The following is a 21299-nucleotide window of genomic DNA, read 5'->3' on the forward strand; positions in this document are numbered from 1 at the left end:
TGGCTACCTGCAAGCTCTTACTGCGTGAAAAGGCTGTCATGATGGCAAATGTTCGATGGGAGAATTGTAAGGGTTGTAACGACACCAAGCAAATATGGCCCCATTTAAACTTAAACCGCACACTAGATATGCTAGTGTTCTCGAGACGCCAGATATCACTCCTGATATCTGCTATAACGGGTCGCTGCCTGATAGGCGATTTTGCAAAAACTATTGGTGCGAAGTATAATGACTATTGTATGAGCTGTCATGATGCGGAGGAAAAGGAATCAATAAAACACCTCTTGTGTGAGTGTCCTGCATTTTGTGAAAGGCGTAAGCAAATTTTAGGGGCATATAGCTTCAGATTACTGGCGGACCTGGAAAACGTTAACTTAAGCAGTCTGCTAATGTTTTTGGAACAATCTGGTTGGTTCAACAGAAGAAAATAATCGAGAAGGTTCAGCGGTTAAAACTAGAAGTGCCCATATGTAATAGGTACTTTTAGTTAATGTGGTATCACAATAGACTGAATAGTCTAAGTGAGCCTGAATCTTAATCGGGCTGCCACTTTAACCTAACCTAACCTAAAGATGCAAAATCCTCAAAATAAGTCTTAGCCTATATTTGAAGCGTTTTTATCTTAAATCTAAAGATTCAATATTTCAGTTAATTAAGGACGATTTCTTTAAATCAAAAATGTGTTTCTTTACTTTAACGAAAATTTGCCTTAGTTGAAAGTCATGCAACTTTAACGAAGGGACGCCAATTTTCAAAATGTGTGTCCTAAATTTAATGAAAAAAAATTTTGAAGCAAAGATTATAAACTTTCTTTTAATTAAAATTGCATTGTTTTAAAGTAATTTGTCCTTAATAGTGTGTAAATTGCGCATACTAAAATTGAGGTTGCGTAATCTTTAATATCACGTAAATATTTTTTCAGTGCAAAAGAAATTTATTAGTAGACAAAGAAGAAAAATCTGCTAAAACAGTCACCGACTGCAGTCTTTTCTCTCTGCGTGTAGTTCTGTTCCCCTATCGGTTTCGGTAAATGTTCTGAATGAAATTCTTTTTTTTTAATTTAAAGTATATTTTTATTAAACAAAAAATGCAGTTATCATTTATTTATATTTTCTCTTTGTAAATTGTGGCAATATCAACTGTATCATCACTTGTTTCCGATTTTTTGTCTATATCCTCATTGGTTTTCAAACGTTTTTCATGCTTACGTTGCATTTTCTTGATGACACCACCACATAAAAATAGAGTTAGCTAAAAATGGTAAAAATAATATATATTTTTCAAAAATACTTAAACACTAAATAAAACAAACTTACATGTTCCAAAATGCCTATTAAACCTAAAACCGATAAACCCAACAAAAATCCTAAAGAACCACCAACATCGGCAATAAACTGAGTTGTGTCATAATTGGGGCGCTCTTCCATCATCTATTAACCATAGTAAAAATTATAAATATTAATTTTTTTCAGTTAAAAAACTGTTTTTTAATTACCGATATTAACTTTGTTGTATAATAAATCCAAATTTGTGATGTAGGCACACCCACATTTTTAGTAAAATTTTTACGATTTTGTATGTAAGTGGAGAATAATCGAGATTCGCATGGCTGTAGGCAATCACATTCGGGCTCATCATCACTGGCATAGACTCTGAAAAAGAGAAGATCCCTTTTTTATTTCTTGGATAATAATATACATATACAACTATTCTGTATATGTAATACAAAGTGGATAACAGCGGATAAAATTTGTAATTATCATCCTTATTTACTTCTTTGGCTATTTAATAAATTGTCCTTACCTTCCATATTCTCCAATTAGGGTCATTATTGATTTATAAGATGCACAGGAATCTGTAGTTGTATTTTGCATCCATGGTCCGGAACAATTTGCATATGAAGCCACAGCTTGTAGAATGCAATCTTCTCCACACTAGAGATTCAAAATAAAAAAAAAATTATTTATATTTTTTGGGAAAAATATTTTTGAATACCAAATCCCTTTTCAATTCCCCATCTACTCACCTTTAATGCACTGTATCCTTCTTCTTTCGAACACGTTTGGTATTTCGTCTCAACATTTGAAAAATATTGACTTTGTAACTTTATCTCAATCTCTTCATCGATATCGACAAAAACATATTCCACACGTCCCGATGCTTTCATATTAACCTCGGTGAAATTCTCTTTGGGATCATGAATGTATAAATGCCAACCGGGACGTGTAACATAACGTTCGGATTCCACATCTTTTTTAGGAACATGATGTTGTAACATTAGCGAATAACCTGAATCTCTGGTGGCTCGTTTCAATGGTACCTTAGGTCGTATGGTATGACAGCGACCTTCGAAAAATTGCATACTACTGGTGATTTCAACATCTATGGGAAATTAAAAATAAAAAAATACCAAGAGTGAGTTAGTTTTTGTATATTTTCCTTCAGATGTTGTTACTTACTGTTTGGTGAAGAATTCAAACCATATTGACAGTTATAGAATGTCTCACTTTGATTATAGGTTGAATTCACAAAAAATTCGGATATGGGTACTTCACCATATGGGTAGGAAATCCAACAGCTACTGTATTGAGGATGTTGACATGTGTTACCAGAGATAGCCTGTAAAGAAAATTTCATTAATATTGCATAAGCCGACCACTAATTTATTCCAAGAAAAACTAAATACAATATGTGGTAGATGCATAGTGTGGCCATAATGCCCCCCATATATAATAACCCAGCAAAAAAAGTGTCGTCAAAAAAGAAGTGAAAATGCTCTTTTTGGATCCCGAAGTTGTCTAAAATTGGCTTGTCATAGGACAGATGTCCATTATCACTTCTTAAGGTGTGATTCGAATTCAGTGTTTTGGATGTGAATTGAAAAAATGTAATATTTTACCAAATAAATAAATTTTATAATTAGAAATTTTGAGTTTATTCGGTCTTTATTTTTTATTATTATTTTCTTTTTAATAATTTTTATAATTTTATATGATTTTGAATGCATTCCAACGCTTGCATGAAACGTTTGACCATAGGTTAGGTTAGGTGGCAGCCCGATATTTCAGGCTCACCTAGACTATTCAGTCCATTGTGATACCGCATTGGTGAACTTCTCTCTTATCACTGAGTGCTGCCCGATTCTATGTTAAGCTCAATGACAAGGGACCTCCTTTTTATAGCCGAGTCCGAACGGCGTTCCACATTGCAGTGAAACCACTTAGAGAAGCTTTGAAACCCTCAGAAATGTCACCAGCATTACTGAGGTGGGATAATCCACCGCTGAAAAACTTGTTGGTGTTCGGTCGTAGCAGGAATCGAACCCACGACCTTGTGTATGCAAGGCGGGCATGCTAACCATTGCACCATGGTGGCTCCCATCCGACCTACATCAATAACAACTACTTGTGCCAAGTTTCAAGTCGATAGCTTCCTTCGTTCGGAAGTTAGCGTGATTTCAACAGACGGACGGACGGACATGCTCAAATCGACTCAGAATTTCACCACGACCCAAAATATATATACTTTATGGGGTCTTAGAGCAATATTTGGATGTGTTACAAACGGAATGACAAAGTTAATATACCCCCATCCTATGGTGGAGGGTTTAATAAAATGAATTCTATTGTTTTGTTTTCAAAAATGTATGCTACTTCAATTTTATTCAATCTACTCCACTTTTTTCCAAAATCTACTTCACTCAATTTTTCACTAGCGGCAGCACTGATGCTAACCATTGCACCACGGTGGCTCCCATAAATATTTAAAAAAATTACAATTTTCTACAATGGATTTAGAATTTGTTTCAAAAAAATTTTAATAATTTGTACTATTTTATAAATATTTACTCGGTATTTAACCAATTTGAAACAAACAAAGCTAAAATTACCCATTAAAAATATGAACAAGTATATACGGCCGTAAGTTCGGCCAGGCCGAAGCTTATGTACCCTCCACCATGGATTGCGCAGAAACTTCTACTGAAGACTGTCATCCACAATCGATTTACTTGGGTTGCGGTAACTTTTGCCGATCTTAAAATTTCCTAATACCGTAATATATACCACGTAGTCCATACGTGGTATATATTAAACTTAAAATGAACGATTAAATACGTATATAATTAAGTTTGACAAAATTTTCTATAGAAATAAAATTATGACAAAATAAAATTTTGACAACGTTTTCTATAGAAGTAAAATTTGGACAAAATTTTCTATAGAAATACGATTTTAACAAAATTTTCTATACACATAACATTTTGACAAAATTTTCTATAGAAATAAAATTTTTACTAAATTTTCAAAAGATTTAAAATTTTCACAACATTCTCTATAGAATTAAAATTTTGACAACATTTTCTACAGAAATAAAATTTTGCCAAAATTTTCTATAGAAATAAAATTTGACAAAATTTTCTATAGGAATAAAATTTCGACAAATTTTGCTAGATTATTTTTGCTCGAGTGGCAAGCATGATTATGAACCGATATGGACCAATTTTTGTGTGATTGGGGATCAGCTATATATAACTATAGACCGATATGGACCAATTTTGGCATGGTTATTAGCGGCCATATATTAACACCACGTTGCAAATTTAAACCGGATCGGATGAATTTCGCTCGTCCAAGTGACTCCGGTGTTCAAATCTGGGGATCGGTTTATATAGGGGCTATATATAATTATGGACTGATATGGACCAATTTTTGAATGGTTCTTAGAGACTATATACTAATATCATGTACCAAATTTCAGTCGGATCGTATGAAATTTGCTTCTCTTAGAGGATCCGCAAACCAAATCTGGGAATCGGTTTATATGGGGGCTATATATAATTATGGACCGATATGGACCAATTTTTGCATGGTTGTTAGAGACCATATACTAACACCATGTACCAAATTTCAGCCTGATCGGGTGAAATTTGCTTCTCTTAGAGCAATCGCAAACCAAATTTGGGGGTCCGTTTATATGGGGGCTATACGTAAAAGTGGCCGATATGGCCCATTTGCAATACCATCCGACCTACATCAATAACAACTACTTGTGCTAAGTTTCAAGTCGATAGCTTGTTTCGTTCGGAAGTTAGCGTGATTTCAACAGACGGACGGACGGACATGCTCAGATCGACTCAGAATTTCACCACGGCCCAGAATATATATACTTTATGACAAAGTTAATATACCCCCATCCTATGGTGGAGGGTATAAAAAAAAGGCGAAAATTTTAATTAAAAGAACATCCTGTGTCGTTAAAATAAACAACAACTTTGGGAGGATATTTTTCCAAGTGCTTTTAAAGTTGTGCTTTTGGAACAACGTGCAAATTTTTTGCCTAGGTTAGGTTAGGTTAAAGTGGCAGCCCGATTAGGATTCAGGCTCACTTAGACTATTCAGTCCATTGTGATACCACATTAACTAAAAGTACCTATTACATATGGGCACTTCTAGTTTTAACCGTTGAACCTTCTCGATTATTTTCTTCTGTTGAACAAACCAGATTGTTCCAAAAACGTTAGCAGACTGCTTAAGTTAACGTTTTCCAGGTCCGCTAGTAATCTGAAGCTATATACCCCTAAAATTTGCTTACGCCTTACATAAAATGCAGGACACTCACACAAGAGGTGTTTTATTGATTCCTTTTCCTCCGCATCATGACAGCTCATACAATAGTCATTATACTTCGCACCAATAGTTTTTGCAAAATCGCCTATCAGGCAGCGACCCGTTATATCAGATATCAGGAGTGATATCTGGCGTCTCGAGAACACTAGCATATCTAGTGTGCGGTTTAAGTTTAAATGGGGCCATATTTGCTTGGTGTCGTTACAACCCTTACAATTCTCCCATCGAACATTTGCCATCATGACAGCCTTCTCACGCAGTAAGAGCTTGCAGGTAGCCAGAGGCACACCAACAGATTCTAGTTCCCCTGGAATATGTAAGGTAGTTCCTAGCCTTGCTAGCTCATCTGCTTCGCAGTTCCCCGGTATGTTCCTGTGACCAGGCACCCATATTAGGTGAATATTGTGCTGCTCAGCCATCTCATTGAGAGATTTGCGGCAGTCGATGACCGTTTTCGAGTTGAGGAACACAGAGTCCAAGGATTTTATTGCATGTTGACTGTCTGAGTATATATTAATGCCAATATTGCTTGGAGCATTACTTCTCAGCCAATTCACCATTTCTCTTATTGCTAATATTTCAGCCTGAAAAACACTACAGTGATCAGGTAATCTTTTCGCTATTCGAAGTTCCAGATCTTTAGAATATACTCCGAAACCCACTTGGCCATCCAATTTGGAGCCATCAGTGTAGAAATCTATATATCTTTTATTCCCCGGGGTCCGTGTACACCACGCCTCACTGTTGGGAATTAGAGTCTCAAACTTTTTGTCGAAAAGTGGACTCGCCAAAGTGTAATCCACTACGTTAGGCACATCTGGCATTATTTTGAGGACCGAACTGTGACCGTAACTTTTTTCCGGCCTCAGCGATAGCTCGCGCAACCGCACAGCCGTTGTTGCAGCTGACTGTTTGGCCAAAATGTCTAAAGGCAATAGATGCAGTATGACATTAAGGGAGTTTGTTCCTGTCTTGCTGAATGCACCTGAGATACACAAGCACGCCATACGCTGAACTTTGTCTAAACTTGTCGGCTGGTGAAGTGCCGGCCACCAGACTACAACACCATATAGCATTATAGGTCTAACCACTGCCGTGTATAGCCAATGTACAATTTTTGGTTTTAGTCCCCACTTTTTCCCTATTGCCTTTTTGCACGAGTATTAAGCTACCATTGCTTTCCTCGCCCTTTCTTCAATATTAAGCTTAAAGTTCTGTTTCCTGTCCAAAATAACGCCAAGGTATTTTGCACACTCCCTAAAGGGAATTTCAATACCCCCTAAGGAAATGGGCCTAACCGTGGGAGTTTTGCGATCTTTGCAGTACGTGACTATTTCTGTCTTTGCAGGATTTACCCCAAGACCATTATCTTTCGCCCATTTCTCAGCCATCCGGAGGGCTCTCTGTATAATATCTCTAACTGTTGATGGGAATTTTCCCCTGACTGCTAGCGCCACATCATCTGCGTATGCCACCACTTGTATCCTTTCTTTTTCTAGGGAAACCAGAAGGTCGTTTATAGCAACATTCCAAAGAAGAGGTGATAGAACTCCTCCTTGAGGAGTGCCTCTGTCCACATACCTTTGTATGTTTGCTTGTCCTAGTGTGGCTGAAATGCGTCTCTTCCTTAGAAGTTCGTCTAACAGCCTAAGTATACCTGGATCAACATTCAGAGTTGTCAGTCCATTTAATATCGAGCTCGGATGGACGTTATTGAACGCCCCTTCGATGTCTAGAAATGCCACGATTGTGTATTCTTTGACAGATAGTGAGCTTTCAATAAAGCTGACTAGTTCATGTAATGCGGTCTCAGTAGACCTGCCTTTCGAGTATGCATGTTGTCGTTTCGAGAGCAAACTTGAATCGACGCTAGTTCTAAGATAAATATCTATCATCCTCTCCAGAGTCTTAAGTAGGAATGATGATAAGCTGATTGGTCGGAAATCCTTCGCATTCGAGTGAGAGGCTTTTCCCGCTTTAGGTATGAAAACGACTTTTGATTCTCTCCACTTTCGTGGAATATATGCTAAGTTGATACATCCTATATATATCGTCGACAACCAGGGGATAATTCTGTCAGCCACCGCTTTTAACTCCGCCGGAGTAATTCCATCAGGTCCGGGGGATTTGAATGATCCAAAGCTATTTAACGCCCATTTTATTCTAGATTCTGATACAATTTCCTCGATAGGAAACGACCGCTGAGCCACTGTGGCACCGCCAGTGCATGGTTCAACCGTCTGATTTCCGGAAAAATGTGTGTCCAATAGTACCTCCAGCGTCTCCTCACTGGACGTTGTCCAATTGCCCTCCGATGTTTTAATGAAACCTGGAGCGGAGCTCGTGGATGCTAGCACCTTCCGTAGTCTGGAAGCCTCGGACGTATTCTCAATGCTGCTGCTGTAATCATTCCAAGAGTTATGCTGATCCTTTCTCAGTTCTCGCTTGTATCCTCTCAGATTCTTCTTGTAAGCGTCCCAATCCACAGGAGCTCTGGTGGACTTTGCTTTGTTAAAGAGCTTCCTGCACGATTTCCTCATATTACCTAACTCCGTAGACCACCATGGTGGTCGATTTTTCCCCCTTGGCTTCCCTTTAGGGCATGCAGCTTTCAGTGAAATGTTGAAGGCCTTAGTAATCCTCTCCACTGCGTGTTCGATAACTTGCACAGTGCTCATATTTGTCTCTGGTATTTCCGTTATCATCATATTGAACGATTCCCTATACCTATTCCAGTCAGCTTTCCTAACATTTGGCGGAAATATGGTCTTGGTGGTATGAACATCAAATTTGAAACTGATGTAGCGATGATCTGAGAAGCTGTGTTCACTTAAAACATGCCACTCAGATATCATTTCATTCAGTTCTTGCGAGGCCAAGGTGATGTCCAAAACCTCTTGCCTGTTTTTAGTGACAAAGGTTGGGGCATCTCCCTTGTTGTAAACTACCAGATTAGTACGCAAATTAACTCTATTAGCGACTCTCCCCTTGCATTAGTATCACTACTTCCCCATATACTATGATGCGCATTCGCATCGCATCCCATAATGAGTTTCGTCTTTGTTTTCAGTGACTCCTCAACTAAGGTCTTAACGGCATATGGAGGCATCTCCCTGTCATGTCCCACACGGATGAAAAAGACTGTTTTTCATATTTTTGGCTATAAACATTATATGTTTGGAACACAAATTTTTAAACACAATATTTTTGAGTGCAAGCATATAATGTTCATAAACTAGCATAACATGTTTGGGACATATATGTTAATATGTTAGAACATATTATGTTTGGGACATAAAATGTTTGTAAATATAATATGCTTGGATGCAAACATATATTAATTTAGAAATAGCCTATAAACATATATGTGTTTAGTAGCTTGGAGCGCTATTTAACAGGGAGCGATGTTGAATTAAGTTGGTGGTTGTTGCTTGTTATTACAAAATTAACATTTTATTTTTCCTTGGGCAATTGATCAGCTACTTCTTTGATCCTTACAAACTGTGTGGTCCGCTGTTCGAATCCCCGTCCGGTAAAAAAAGGTAAAATTAAAATTAAAAAAAAATCATAAAATTGAATAATTTCTTCTGCAATGTTTGTATTACAGAAAAAGGTGCTAAGAACTAAAAAATCTCGTGCACGGATGAAAAAGACTGTTTTTCATATGTTTGGCTATAAACATTATATGTTTGGAACACAAATTTTTAAACACAATATTTTTGAGTGCAAGCATATAATGTTCATAAACTAGCATAACATGTTTGGGACATATATGTTAATATGTTAGAACATATTATGTTTGGGACATAAAATGTTTGTAAATATAATATGCTTGGATGCAAACATATATTAATTTAGAAATAGCCTATAAACATATATGTGTTTAGTAGCTTGGAGCGCTATTTAACAGGGAGCGATATTGAATTAAGTTGGTGGTTGTTGCTTGTTATTACAAAATTAACATTTTATTTTTCCTTGGGCAATTGCTCAGCTACTTCTTTGATCCTTACAAACTGTGTGGTCCGCTGTTCGAATCCCCGTCCGGCAAAAGGTAAAATTAAAATAAAAAAATCATACAATTGAATAATTTCTTCTACAATATTTGTATTACAGAAAAAGGTGCTAAGAACTAAAAAATCTCGTGGAAGTGAGAAAGATGTGGGGGAATATACAATTGGGCAGAAACAAAATTTGGGCATTCAGGTCGAAAACCTATGTTGTTAGCAGCTATATTACCTGTTTATTTTCATAATTCATTATGATTGTAAATATATAAATAAATAAATAAAATTTTGAGAATTTTTTTTAAGCATATAATAATTTTGGGTGCAAAATGCTTCCAAACATATTATATGTTCATATAATAACATATTGTTTTTTGGAAGACAACATTATTGAATTTGGATGCAAAAATACAAAATGTTTGGAACTTAGACTACTCAAACATATATTGTTTAGACCAATATGCTTTCAAACATATTATATATTGGAAGAGATCAAACATATAAATGTTTGGGCAATACCCAAAAATGTATATGCTTGAAGCAAAATATGTTTGGGAGTATATGTTACAGAAGCGATTTTTTGTTAGCGTGCATATAGACCGAAGATACCCAATATTTGCATTTGGCTATTTCTAAATTGGCAACGACAGTGTCTGCATTGCACATTGAAGGAAGCAGAAACAAGTTAAGCTCGTTTTTAGCAATTATACAGGCTCGAATTACATCATTACCAGTATACTGCAATAGTTTGAACCCCGGAGTACTTAATTCACATATTTTGTTTCTATAAACATATGGTTCTTGAATAAGAAGTATGTCTATGTCCCCTTTCATCAGGAGAACTTTTAAGGCAGCACATGCAGCCTTACAATGATGAAGATTTATCTGGAGGATCCGTAGGACCAGCTCGCGCAACCGCACAGCCGTTGTTGCAGCTGACTGTTTGGCCAAAATGTCTAAAGGCAATAGATGCAGTATGACATTAAGGGAGTTTGTTCCTGTCTTGCTGAATGCACCTGAGATACACAAGCACGCCATACGCTGAACTTTGTCTAAACTTGTCGGCTGGTGAAGTGCCGGCCACCAGACTACAACACCATATAGCATTATAGGTCTAACCACTGCCGTGTATAGCCAATGTACAATTTTTGGTTTTAGTCCCCACTTTTTCCCTATTGCCTTTTTGCACGAGTATTAAGCTACCATTGCTTTCCTCGCCCTTTCTTCAATATTAAGCTTAAAGTTCTGTTTCCTGTCCAAAATAACGCCAAGGTATTTTGCACACTCCCTAAAGGGAATTTCAATACCCCCTAAGGAAATGGGCCTAACCGTGGGAGTTTTGCGATCTTTGCAGTACGTGACTATTTCTGTCTTTGCAGGATTTACCCCAAGACCATTATCTTTCGCCCATTTCTCAGCCATCCGGAGGGCTCTCTGTATAATATCTCTAACTGTTGATGGGAATTTTCCCCTGACTGCTAGCGCCACATCATCTGCGTATGCCACCACTTGTATCCTTTCTTTTTCTAGGGAAACCAGAAGGTCGTTTATAGCAACATTCCAAAGAAGAGGTGATAGAACTCCTCCTTGAGGAGTGCCTCTGTCCACATACCTTTGTATGTTTGCTTGTCCTAGTGTGGCTGAAATGCGTCTCTTCCTTAGAAGTTCGTCTAACAGCCTAAGTATACCTGGATCAACATTCAGAGTTGTCAGTCCATTTAATATCGAGCTCGGATGGACGTTATTGAACGCCCCTTCGATGTCTAGAAATGCCACGATTGTGTATTCTTTGACAGATAGTGAGCTTTCAATAAAGCTGACTAGTTCATGTAATGCGGTCTCAGTAGACCTGCCTTTCGAGTATGCATGTTGTCGTTTCGAGAGCAAACTTGAATCGACGCTAGTTCTAAGATAAATATCTATCATCCTCTCCAGAGTCTTAAGTAGGAATGATGATAAGCTGATTGGTCGGAAATCCTTCGCATTCGAGTGAGAGGCTTTTCCCGCTTTAGGTATGAAAACGACTTTTGATTCTCTCCACTTTCGTGGAATATATGCTAAGTTGATACATCCTATATATATCGTCGACAACCAGGGGATAATTCTGTCAGCCACCGCTTTTAACTCCGCCGGAGTAATTCCATCAGGTCCGGGGGATTTGAATGATCCAAAGCTATTTAACGCCCATTTTATTCTAGATTCTGATACAATTTCCTCGATAGGAAACGACCGCTGAGCCACTGTGGCACCGCCAGTGCATGGTTCAACCGTCTGATTTCCGGAAAAATGTGTGTCCAATAGTACCTCCAGCGTCTCCTCACTGGACGTTGTCCAATTGCCCTCCGATGTTTTAATGAAACCTGGAGCGGAGCTCGTGGATGCTAGCACCTTCCGTAGTCTGGAAGCCTCGGACGTATTCTCAATGCTGCTGCAGTAATCATTCCAAGAGTTATGCTGATCCTTTCTCAGTTCTCGCTTGTATCCTCTCAGATTCTTCTTGTAAGCGTCCCAATCCACAGGAGCTCTGGTGGACTTTGCTTTGTTAAAGAGCTTCCTGCACGATTTCCTCATATTACCTAACTCCGTAGACCACCATGGTGGTCGATTTTTCCCCCTTGGCTTCCCTTTAGGGCATGCAGCTTTCAGTGAAATGTTGAAGGCCTTAGTAATCCTCTCCACTGCGTGTTCGATAACTTGCACAGTGCTCATATTTGTCTCTGGTATTTCCGTTATCATCATATTGAACGATTCCCTATACCTATTCCAGTCAGCTTTCCTAACATTTGGCGGAAATATGGTCTTGGTGGTATGAACATCAAATTTGAAACTGATGTAGCGATGATCTGAGAAGCTGTGTTCACTTAAAACATGCCACTCAGATATCATTTCATTCAGTTCTTGCGAGGCCAAGGTGATGTCCAAAACCTCTTGCCTGTTTTTAGTGACAAAGGTTGGGGCATCTCCCTTGTTGTAAACTACCAGATTAGTACGCAAATTAACTCTATTAGCGACTCTCCCCTTGCATTAGTATCACTACTTCCCCATATACTATGATGCGCATTCGCATCGCATCCCATAATGAGTTTCGTCTTTGTTTTCAGTGACTCCTCAACTAAGGTCTTAACGGCATATGGAGGCATCTCCCTGTCATGTCCCACACGGATGAAAAAGACTGTTTTTCATATTTTTGGCTATAAACATTATATGTTTGGAACACAAATTTTTAAACACAATATTTTTGAGTGCAAGCATATAATGTTCATAAACTAGCATAACATGTTTGGGACATATATGTTAATATGTTAGAACATATTATGTTTGGGACATAAAATGTTTGTAAATATAATATGCTTGGATGCAAACATATATTAATTTAGAAATAGCCTATAAACATATATGTGTTTAGTAGCTTGGAGCGATGTTGAATTAAGTTGGTGGTTGTTGCTTGTTATTACAAAATTAACATTTTATTTTTCCTTGGGCAATTGATCAGCTACTTCTTTGATCCTTACAAACTGTGTGGTCCGCTGTTCGAATCCCCGTCCGGTAAAAAAAGGTAAAATTAAAATTAAAAAAAAATCATAAAATTGAATAATTTCTTCTGCAATGTTTGTATTACAGAAAAAGGTGCTAAGAACTAAAAAATCTCGTGCACGGATGAAAAAGACTGTTTTTCATATGTTTGGCTATAAACATTATATGTTTGGAACACAAATTTTTAAACACAATATTTTTGAGTGCAAGCATATAATGTTCATAAACTAGCATAACATGTTTGGGACATATATGTTAATATGTTAGAACATATTATGTTTGGGACATAAAATGTTTGTAAATATAATATGCTTGGATGCAAACATATATTAATTTAGAAATAGCCTATAAACATATATGTGTTTAGTAGCTTGGAGCGCTATTTAACAGGGAGCGATATTGAATTAAGTTGGTGGTTGTTGCTTGTTATTACAAAATTAACATTTTATTTTTCCTTGGGCAATTGCTCAGCTACTTCTTTGATCCTTACAAACTGTGTGGTCCGCTGTTCGAATCCCCGTCCGGCAAAAGGTAAAATTAAAATAAAAAAATCATACAATTGAATAATTTCTTCTACAATATTTGTATTACAGAAAAAGGTGCTAAGAACTAAAAAATCTCGTGGAAGTGAGAAAGATGTGGGGGAATATACAATTGGGCAGAAACAAAATTTGGGCATTCAGGTCGAAAACCTATGTTGTTAGCAGCTATATTACCTGTTTATTTTCATAATTCATTATGATTGTAAATATATAAATAAATAAATAAAATTTTGAGAATTTTTTTTAAGCATATAATAATTTTGGGTGCAAAATGCTTCCAAACATATTATATGTTCATATAATAACATATTGTTTTTTGGAAGACAACATTATTGAACTTGGATGCAAAAATACAAAATGTTTGGAACTTAGACTACTCAAACATATATTGTTTAGACCAATATGCTTTCAAACATATTATATATTGGAAGAGATCAAACATATAAATGTTTGGGCAATACCCAAAAATGTATATGCTTGAAGCAAAATATGTTTGGGAGTATATGTTACAGAAGCGATTTTTTGTTAGCGTGCATATAGACCGAAGATACCCAATATTTGCATTTGGCTATTTCTAAATTGGCAACGACAGTGTCTGCATTGCACATTGAAGGAAGCAGAAACAAGTTAAGCTCGTTTTTAGCAATTATACAGGCTCGAATTACATCATTACCAGTATACTGCAATAGTTTGAACCCCGGAGTACTTAATTCACATATTTTGTTTCTATAAACATATGGTTCTTGAATAAGAAGTATGTCTATGTCCCCTTTCATCAGGAGAACTTTTAAGGCAGCACATGCAGCCTTACAATGATGAAGATTTATCTGGAGGATCCGTAGGACCATCGAGATTTTCAACAACCGTCACATCAGCCGCTTCAATCGAGTCATCAAGAATGTCCTCTTCAGAGATATCGGTGACTCTCGCAATAACCATAGGTTCAACTTTGGTGAGTTCTGAGGCAGTAGAAGCCTCCTCACGCATACGGTATCTATCTTCAACTTTGGTATCTCCACGCATACGGTATCTGTCTTCAACTTTGGTATCTCCCTCGACTTCGCAAGAGGATCCGCTTACTCCTGATTCAGACAGAGGCTTGTCCATTTCTGAATCCTTTAGCTGATCGTTTTTATACACCTTCATATGGATACAATGAAAGCCATAACATACACGGTCCTGAGACTATGCTAGATGTGGCAAAGACTGAGTGTTCAATATAAACACTGCATGCCGTCTTGGCCCATCCACTTCATCCGAAATGCCAACCTTCCAATCAGCTGTTGGAAGATCTGGATTGCATTGTTTCAGTCTATTTAAAATAGATTCAGGGTCAGGAGGGTTTGCAGGTATCCACGCATGTGCTCTTGGTCTAGCCGGTATGTCTTTCTTCTCGACTAACTCTAGAGCAGCTCCTTCCCAAACTTCACCAATTAGTATCAGAGCAGCTTTAAAACATTCTATAGACCTCTGGTCCTCAAATGCGACTAGCTTAAATCGTCCTTGATACCAACCAGCCTCTTGGTGTCGAGGATCTGGGCCGGGAAACTTTTCCAGCACCTGTGAGTAGACGCCAGACAAAGCATTCTCAATTTCCCCCCATTTTTGCTTTGGAACCATACCGTCCAATGCTCCTTTATTTATGATAGCCATCACAAGGCTGTCTTTAGCAACTGAGGCAAACGATCGTTGATCCCTTTTGGAGGATGGCAGCTCATCCGGTGATCGTTCCCTTTTTCCAGCCTCAAGAATTCCTTGAGCCCATTTTAAGGAATCGCTTTGTTTAGCCGACAACGTGCTTGGGTCGACTGATCCTAATTTCTTTAGGATAAACAAAGCATTTCTGCGTTCCTTGAATCTCTTTCGTGAGGGATTACCTCCTTTTGATGCCGTTACCTTGGAAAAGGTTCGACTTGTCAAATTGTCGCCACCTGTCGACCCGTCTACAGGTCGACTAATTGGGCCTAACTCTTGGTCATTGCCCAAATTTATAACTCCAGTCGATACCCGTCCACTGGGCCCTGAAGTTAGCAACCCAGTGGATGTCTTTGAATTTCTCTGCATGGTGGCCTAATATCCCACCACACTTGAAATTCGTAGTAGGTACTTATTACGATGATTTTATCCACTATTAAAAAACGCGTCCGTTCCGTTCGACGGTTTTTTGCCTAGATGTTAAATTAAATTTTAAACCTACTTTTCCCCTATAAATTCCAATATATTTTTTTAATGCACTCAAAATTTATTTACTTGCATCCAAAAATGTTGGTATTAATTCGGAACCAAAAATGCGACTTTTTAAATAAATTTTCTTTTTCGAATTTCTTTAAATAAAGAAATTTTGTATGGACTCTTCAAAATTAAAATTAGTATACAGAGCTCCTGTATCGAAAAATTTTCTCCTGCTTTAGAGAAATTATTTATACGGTTCCACGTTTAGTTCATACTCTCAGAGCAAGTTTACTTGAATCCAAAAATTCTGACCTTCTCTTAAGGCGTTTAGTATTGATTCAGAGCCAATGGTGGGGCTTCCTTCAAATAAAAACATTTGTTAAGAACCTACCTGGCTTTAAAACTACACACAAAGAAAAAAAACATCTGGAGTACGCGTACCGAACACGTATTTTTTTGTTCGTTTTTCAAATTTCTTTGAAAATTTCAAAATTTTATAAAACAATTTTTTTGTTACAAAATTTTTAGTTTCGCAAGAAAAAAAAATAATTTTTGAGCCAAAACCCCAGTCCATTTCGTTTACCCAGCAAACAAATTTGGAAGTTCTTCCAAAGGCACAACTTTAAAAGCACTTCTAGAAGATGCACTCCCAATGATGTTCTTTATTTTAACTACCCAAAAAGTTCTTTTAATTCAATTTTTATAACATGGTTTTTTCATACTTTTAATGGAAATTTTAACTTTTTTGTTTCAAATAGGTTAAAAACTGAGTAAGAATTCATAAAATTGTACAAATCATTTAAATTTTGTCGACAAAAATGCTAAATCCAATCTGAAAAAAATGTGAATTTTTGAAAATATTTGAGGACAAACGTTTCCGACATGCGTTAGAATCCATTAAAAATTATAACAAATTATACAGAATTTTTTAATTTACATCCAAAACATTGAATTCGGATCACACCTTAAGAAGTGGTGCAAATTTTGTGCAACGGCTGTTGAAATGGAGGATTTCCGTCCTATGACAAGCCCATGTTAAATTCATCGCTTCTGCGTCAATTTTGCACCACTTCCGGATTCAAAAAGAACTTTTTAGGCGACGCTTTTTTGGTGGGTATATCAAGCACTGTTATTTTCTAGCTTTAACTCTTTAATAAGACACATTTTATAGTTTCATAGTAAAAATTTATTGTAGTAGTATGTAATGTCGAACAAATACAAAAGCTAGTGGGATTGAACCCACTACCTTTTGTATGCAAAGTGGGCATGCTAACCATTGTTCCACGGTGGCTAACTAATATGTTTTTGTCAAATAAAGTTTCTTCATATCGGCTAGTGTGCGCCGAAAACTATGCTTTAGAAATATAACTGACTGACTTGACTGTTTGCGTTGCTTGTGTGTGGCTTTAGCGATAATTGTCTTGTTGAATAACAGCACAGTTCATAGTGTGTTGGCTTAAAAAGTGTATAGTCCGCGGTTCGATTCTTCGCCCAGGCGAAAGGAAAAATTTATAAAATCGAATAATTTCTTCTACATTGTTTGTATTACAGAAAAAGTTGCTAAGTACTAAAAAGATCTCGTGAAAGTAAGAAAGATATGAGGGAAATAGCCTGAAAATCAATTTTTTTTAGTTAGTCTATATGACATTGTGTTTTCATCCTATAAAAGAATCAACGTTTATCACAAAAAGTATGTACTTTTCTTCGAAACAAACTTACAGCGAAAAGCAAATGGAAAACGATATTTGTTCCCAGCAAAAAATGTGGAAGTACTTCCAAAAGCACAACTTTAAAATCACTTTCAAAAATGTCCTTCCAAAGGTGTTCTTTACTTTAACGACTCATGAATTCCTTTTAACTCAATTTTTTTACAGCTCACTGTTTTCATATTTTTAAAGAGAAAATGGAATAAGGATTAATAAAATGGTACAAATTATTTAAATTTTGTCGAAAAATTGCTAAATTCATTCTTGCTAAATTCAAAAATTGCGAAATTTGGAAAATATTTGATGTCAAACGTTTCAGGCAAGCAATAGAATGCATTAAAAATCATAAAAAATTGAAAATAATTTATTTATCAAAATATCGAAAACATTTTTAATTCACGTCCAAAACACTGAATCACGGATCACAACTAAAGAACTGCTGTAACGGCTGTTGAAATGGATCCACTTCCGGATCCAAAAAGAAAATTTTCACTACTTCTTTGGCGACACTATTGCTGGGTTTGTCTAAACTATCGTTTGAGAGGAAAGAATTATTTTTTGCGGGTATATCGGTAAAACCACTTAGAGAAGCTTTAGATAATAATAAAAAATCCATAAAACTAAAAACAATAAGTAAGGAAAGTCTAAAGTCGGGCGGGGCCGACTATATTATACCCTGCACCACTTTGTAGATCTAAATTTTCGATACCCTATCACATCCGTCAAATGTGTTGTGGGCTATATATAAAGGTTTGTCCCAAATACATACTTTTAAATATCACTCGATCTGGACAGAATTTGATAGACTTCTACAAAATCTATAGACTCAAAATTTAAGTCGGCTAATGCACGAGAGGGGCACACTATGTCAGTAAAAAAAATATGGGAAACATTTAAATCTGAAGCAATTTTAAGGAAACTTCGCAAAAGTTTATTTATGATTTATCGCTCGATATATATGTATTAGAAGTTTAGGAAAATTAGAGTCATTTTTACAACTTTTCGACTAAGCAGTGGCGATTTAACAGGAAAATGTTGGTATTTTGACCATTTTTGTCGAAATCAGAAGAACATATATATGGGAGCTATATCTAAATCAGAACCGATTTCAACCAAATTGGGCACGCATAGCTACAATGCTAATTCTACTTCCTGTGCAAAATTTCAACTAAATGGGAGTTAAAAATTGCCCTCTGTGGTCATATGAGTGTAAATCGGGCGAAAGCTATATATGGGAGCTATATATAAATCTGAATCGATTTTAACCAAATTTGGCACGCATAGCAACAATGCTTATTCTACTCCCTGTGCAAAATTTCAACTAAATCGGAGTTAAAAATTGGCCTCTGTGGTCACATGAGTGTAAATCGAGCGAAAGCTATATATGGGAGCTATATCTAAATCTGAACCGATTTCAATTAGATTTGGCACGCATAGCTACAATGCTAATTCTACTCCCCGTGCAAAATTTCAACTAAATCGGAGCAAAAAAATTGGCCTCTGTGGTCATATGAGTGTAAATCGGCCGAAAGCTATCTATTGAAGCTATATCTAAATCAGAACCGATTTCAACCAAATTTGGCACGCATAGCAACATTGCTTATTCTACTCCCTGTGCAAAATTTCAACTAAATCGGAGTTAAAAATTGGCCTCTGTGGTCACATGAGTGTAAATCGAGCGAAAGCTATATATGGGAGCTATATCTAAATCTGAGCCGATTTCAATAAAATTTGGCACACTTGACTACACTACTAATTGTACTCCTAGTGAAAAATTTCAACCAAATTGGGGTAAAACTCTGGCTTCTGGGAGCGTATTAGTCCATATCGGGCGAAAGATATATATGGGAGCTATATATAAATCTGAACCGATTTCAATAAAATTTGGCACACTTGACTATAGTACTAATTGTTCTTCTTGTGCAAAATTTTAAACAAATTAGGATAAAACTCTGGCTTCTGGGGCCATATAAGTCCATATCGGGCGAAATATATGTATGTGAGCTATATCTAAATCTGAACCGATTTCTTCCAAGATCAATAGGGATCTATTCTGAGCCAAAACACATACTTGTGTCAAATTTGAAGTCGATTGGACTAAAACTGCGAGCTAGACTTTGATTACAAAAATGTGTTCACGGACAGACGGACATCGCTACATCGACTCAAGAGCCCACCCTGAGCATTTTTGCCAAAGACACCATGTGTCTATTTCGTCTCCTTCTGGGTGTTGCAAACATATGCACTAACTTATAATACCCTGTTCCATAGTGTGGCGCAGGGTATAAAAATGGTGAAAAATGTTTGTTTCATTATTGTTTTTATCATCATTCAAGTGAACTTCTATAGCAATGCAAAAAAAAAACGAAGTTCTTCCGTCCTATGACAAGCCCATGTAAAATTCAAATTTGCACTTGTGATTGGGAAAATCACAAAATGAACTTTGATGTGATGCAAAAATGGAAAAAAGTTTGCTTCAATATTACCCATCCAAAAATAACATTTTGCTCTTAACACATTTTAGAGGTGATCATATTCCTTATCGTGTGTATCTAGAAGATTCCAAGATTACTGGAAAAGTTTGCCAGTTTCACCGTGGTGCAATGGTTAGCATGCCCGCCTTGCATACACAAGGTCGTGGGTTCGATTCCTGCTACGGCCGAACACCAAAAAGTTTTTCAACGGTGGATTATCCCACCTCAGTAATGCTGGTGACATTTCTGAGGGTTTCAAAGCTTCTCTAAGTGGTTTCACTGGAATGTGGAACGCCGTTCGGACTCGGCTATAAAAAGGAGGTCCCTTGTCATTGAGCTTAACATGGAATCGGGCAGCACTCAGTGATAAGAGAGAAGTTCACCACTGTGGTATCACAATGGACTGAATAGTCTAAGTGAGCCTGATTCATCGGGCTGCCACATAACCTAACCTAACCTTCAGTTAAAGGATGCAAAATTTTGAATATCTGCTATTAATGCGAAGGATTTTACTCACAATCATACTTACAGTCAATTCTTCTTCCTTGTAAGGAGGATCTCGACATATGGTAACAGCTGGCATTTCAATTGTATCATTCAAATTATAATAGGAATGTGTGGATATTGGTGGATTATCCAATTTCGAAAAACATTCGTAGAGCTGGAAAAATTAAAATGTACAAAAAAAACAGAAAACCACTCCTTCTTCACTCTTTTTTCGCTAAGCTATACCTGTACTATCACAATAATACAACAAACAAATAAAACCAAATAACGTATAAGCTTTGCAGGATCCTTTAATAGCCAGGCTCTTAATTCCGACCAATAACCCATTGCAAATGTTACAACCGATATGATGCGTCTTCCGAAGGAAACTAAATTGAAGTTCTACCTAAATTGCGTATAGGTAAATTCGCCAGGTGGTAGAAATTCCCACACTAGACTTTCATATCCATCGATTGATGTCCGATAAGAAGTTTTTGATTTACAAACCATTACCAGATAAGTTGGGAAGAGTGATAAAAATGTTAACATTTTCGCTACACATGTTAAAGTTATGATCCAAAACAAAATATCTCAGACATACACTGTTAGAAAAAATAAACTTTTTTTGCTATATTAACGAAATGTGTCATTGAAAATTAGCCAACGAAACTAATACGTAAATATGACGACATTTTTTGGTTATTATTACGAAAACACCGCACGATCCCAATTCATACAGACCAATATCTCTGCT

General features: G+C 36.8%; 1 protein-coding gene across 1 annotated transcript; it reads right to left on the bottom strand.

The window, feature by feature from the left end:
• Positions 1-1059: 1059 nt before the first annotated feature.
• ppk17 (amiloride-sensitive sodium channel pickpocket 17) lies at positions 1060-20902 on the bottom strand. Its single transcript, XM_075296275.1, has 8 exons — positions 20792-20902; positions 20589-20720; positions 2460-2619; positions 2027-2382; positions 1804-1934; positions 1496-1652; positions 1317-1430; positions 1060-1251 (listed from the first exon to the last, which is right to left on the bottom strand). Exons 1-8 carry the CDS (start codon positions 20891-20893, stop codon positions 1105-1107), a joined length of 1299 nt encoding a protein of 432 aa, XP_075152390.1. The 5' UTR covers positions 20894-20902; the 3' UTR covers positions 1060-1104.
• Positions 20903-21299: the final 397 nt, after the last annotated feature.

This window comes from Haematobia irritans, chromosome 2 (assembly GCF_050003625.1).
Source record: "Haematobia irritans isolate KBUSLIRL chromosome 2, ASM5000362v1, whole genome shotgun sequence".
Lineage (NCBI taxonomy): Eukaryota > Metazoa > Arthropoda > Insecta > Diptera > Muscidae > Haematobia > Haematobia irritans.

Coding starts and splice junctions, on each gene's coding strand:
- ppk17 (XM_075296275.1), bottom strand. CDS start 20,893: ATGGGTTATTGGTCGGAATTAAGAGCCTGGCTATTAAAGGATCCTGCA. Junction 2,620..20,588: donor ACAAGGAAGAAGAATTGACT/GTAAGTATGATT, acceptor TTTTCTTTACAG/GCTATCTCTGGTAACACATG. Junction 1,431..1,495: donor ATACAACAAAGTTAATATCG/GTAATTAAAAAA, acceptor TATGGTTAATAG/ATGATGGAAGAGCGCCCCAA.